Raw genomic sequence first — 2,892 nt, 5'->3', positions numbered from 1 at the left:
TGGTACACTTTTCCAAAAAGGGCAAACCTAGGTGAATGTTGGAAACCTCGGAAGTTGGAGGGGATAGATGACGTCATTGACCAATAGTAAATCAAGATGGCGTTGGGAGGTGTGGTGGGGCGTGGCTGACAGAGCGTTAGTGTGTTTCTTGGCGGAAGTGGGGCTTAAAGTGGTGGGCGCGGTTTTGGAAGTGGGGGTTAAAGGGGGCGGGAATTGGACGTTAGATGAGATAATCGAATTCAGCCCAGTTGGATGGTACACTTTTCCAAAAAGGGCAAACCTCGGTTGAATGCGAAGTTGGAGGGGGGGACGTCATTGGCTTTGACCAATAGTAGCGCTGTAAAAATCAAGATGGCGTTGGGAGGTGTGGTGGGGTGAGGAATGGCTAAACGGGGGGTTGGCTTTAACCAATAGTGGCGCTTGACGGAGAGTGAACGGGGGGCGGGACGTTGACATTAGTCAGCAATTTTCAAGAATATGTTAATTTGACCTTGAAAAATATTGTAATTTGACACTTTAAATATACATGATAAAATTCAAGATACGTGACCGGATGTTAATATTTTTTTATGATTAAGCAATGTAATATGACACTTGAAATTTACATAATAAAAATACATGTTCAAACTTGTTTAAATGGACTTTGATCTTAAAATAATTTCACACGTGTCAGCAATTTTCAAGAATATGTTAATTTGACCTTGAAAAATATGATATCATCATCTTGTAACAAGTTCAAACTTGTTTGAAATAATTTTACATGTGTCAAAACACGTGACCGGATGCTAATATTTTTTTATGATTAAGCAATGTAATATGACACTTGAACGTGTTAGATAATAATTTGCAAATCTGAATTCCAAGAAAAGAATATTATGAGTCAGCAATTTTCAAGAATATGTTGAAATAGATATCATCTAACCTTGAAAAATATTGTAATTTGACACTTTAAGTATACACGATAAAATTCAAGATACGTGACCGGATGTTAATATTTTTTTATTGAATCAGCAATATAATATGACACTTGAAATTTACATAATAAAAATACATGTTCAAACTTGTTTGAATGGACTTTGATCTTAAAATAATTTTACACGTGTCAGCTATTCTCAAGAATATGTTGAAATAGATTTGACCTTGAAAAATATGATATCATCATCTTGCTACAAGTTCAAACTTGTTTGAATAAAAATACATGTTCAAACTTGTTTGAACATGTTTAAACTTGTTTGAATCGCATTAGATCTTAAAATAATTTTACACGTGTTATGAGATTAGATAATAATTTCTGCTGGTGGGGGATTTTTGGAGTGGTGGTAATCATATAAAAAAGGCGCTCAACATTACGGTAATATCAGTTTTCATTAAATTTTCATAATATTAATCAAAATGAATAGAGCAGAATTAAAATTTTTCATAATATTAATCAAAATGAATAGAGCAGAATTAAAATTATTTGATAGTTGTTTAGTGCGACCATGCATAAAAATGGACGACTTACCACTGAAAAAAAAATTAAAAATACTAAAAATGGAGCGGATTCTAACGAAACATGGGCCATCAATAAAAGTTTCACTGGATATAAGCCTAGATGGTACAGAAAACGAGTGGGTTTTTCTACCATCTAGGTTTGCAGTGTTGACGGACAACATGATTAAGTTATTTAACACAAAACCGGGGTATTTGATGGTGGAGGAGAAAATTGGAAGAAGTCACCAACTGAGACTGCGCCTATTCGAAGACGATGGTGATGATGATGATGATGACTATGTTCAAGAACATCAAAATTTTTAACAAATCATTCCTATATTGAATTTTATTACTGCAAGATATATATATTTTATTGTTATTGTTATAAAAAAATTGTAAAGTTTAGGTTTTTGATATTTAAAAAAAAAATAATACTAAATAAATTATGGATATTTTTGTAAAAAATGGTGTTTATTTCAATTCATTACAATTATGGGGTACAATGTCGCTACAAAATCATATTGATCTGTTTCAAAATTCGGAGATGATTTACCCAGAATATTTTAATGTGAGTATTGTTTGATAAGATCTGTTTAGAAAATTGTAGCCAAATATTTTTATAGATGGAATTTTATCAACTTATGGAGGCATGTCGTTGGAGTATACCTACAAAGTTAATCGACACATTACGGTATTCTTATTTAGAAGTTGATGATTGCTTTCATATTGCTGCATTTATAGTAAGAAATTGTTTGGATGCAATCTTATTTGTAAATTATGCGAAAAAGTTCAACTACTTTAAAAGAGATTTCAATCAGTTTGAAATATTACTAAATGAATGTTGTGATGATCTTACTCATGGAAGTAACTTGAGAAAAAATTGGGGTACATACGATATCCGCCGAAAACAATGGATTGGTGATAGTGCTAGACATGATGAGAGAATGTTTTTATGGTATGAACAAATAGATCCTAAAATTCTCTGTAGAATGCTATACCAACAAATGGATGGTGGAAATATACCGAAATGGTTCGAGCCATGGATATGTGCTACAAATTGTAATGAAATAGACAGATGTGATTGTGGAAGAAATAGTGATGATCATGATTGTATATAGAAATAAAAACATGAATATAATTGTCTATGATAAGTTTTTTTAAAAATGTGTTTGTATTTACAATAAAAAACACCTATAATTTAATTAATCATTGTTTTGTTTTATCTATGAAATGACCTCACCACCTTATTTTCAGGTTATAAATACACCTTGTTTGTGATAATTATATTCGCACCATCAAGTAATTTTGAGTAATAAACATGAATCAAAAAACATTTGTATTACAACAATATTTTTATATTGCTTGAAATTTACATAATAAAAATACATGTTCAAACTTGTTTGAATGGACTTTGATCTT

General features: G+C 31.4%; 1 protein-coding gene across 1 annotated transcript; it reads left to right on the top strand.

Moving 5' to 3' along the window:
- Positions 1-1,996: 1,996 nt before the first annotated feature.
- Positions 1,997-2,608, top strand: LOC123302108. The gene is made up of 2 exons (XM_044884894.1): positions 1,997-2,041; positions 2,097-2,608. Exons 1-2 carry the CDS (start codon positions 2,018-2,020, stop codon positions 2,589-2,591), a joined length of 519 nt encoding a protein of 172 aa, XP_044740829.1. The 5' UTR covers positions 1,997-2,017; the 3' UTR covers positions 2,592-2,608.
- The last annotated feature ends 284 nt before the right edge of the window (positions 2,609-2,892 follow it).

This window comes from Chrysoperla carnea, chromosome X (assembly GCF_905475395.1).
Source record: "Chrysoperla carnea chromosome X, inChrCarn1.1, whole genome shotgun sequence".
NCBI classification, from domain to species: Eukaryota; Metazoa; Arthropoda; class Insecta; order Neuroptera; family Chrysopidae; genus Chrysoperla; species Chrysoperla carnea.
This window is presented reverse-complemented; position numbering and strand designations above follow the sequence as displayed.

Coding starts and splice junctions, on each gene's coding strand:
- LOC123302108 (XM_044884894.1), top strand. CDS start 2,018: ATGATTTACCCAGAATATTTTAAT. Junction 2,042..2,096: donor TTTACCCAGAATATTTTAAT/GTGAGTATTGTT, acceptor ATATTTTTATAG/ATGGAATTTTATCAACTTAT.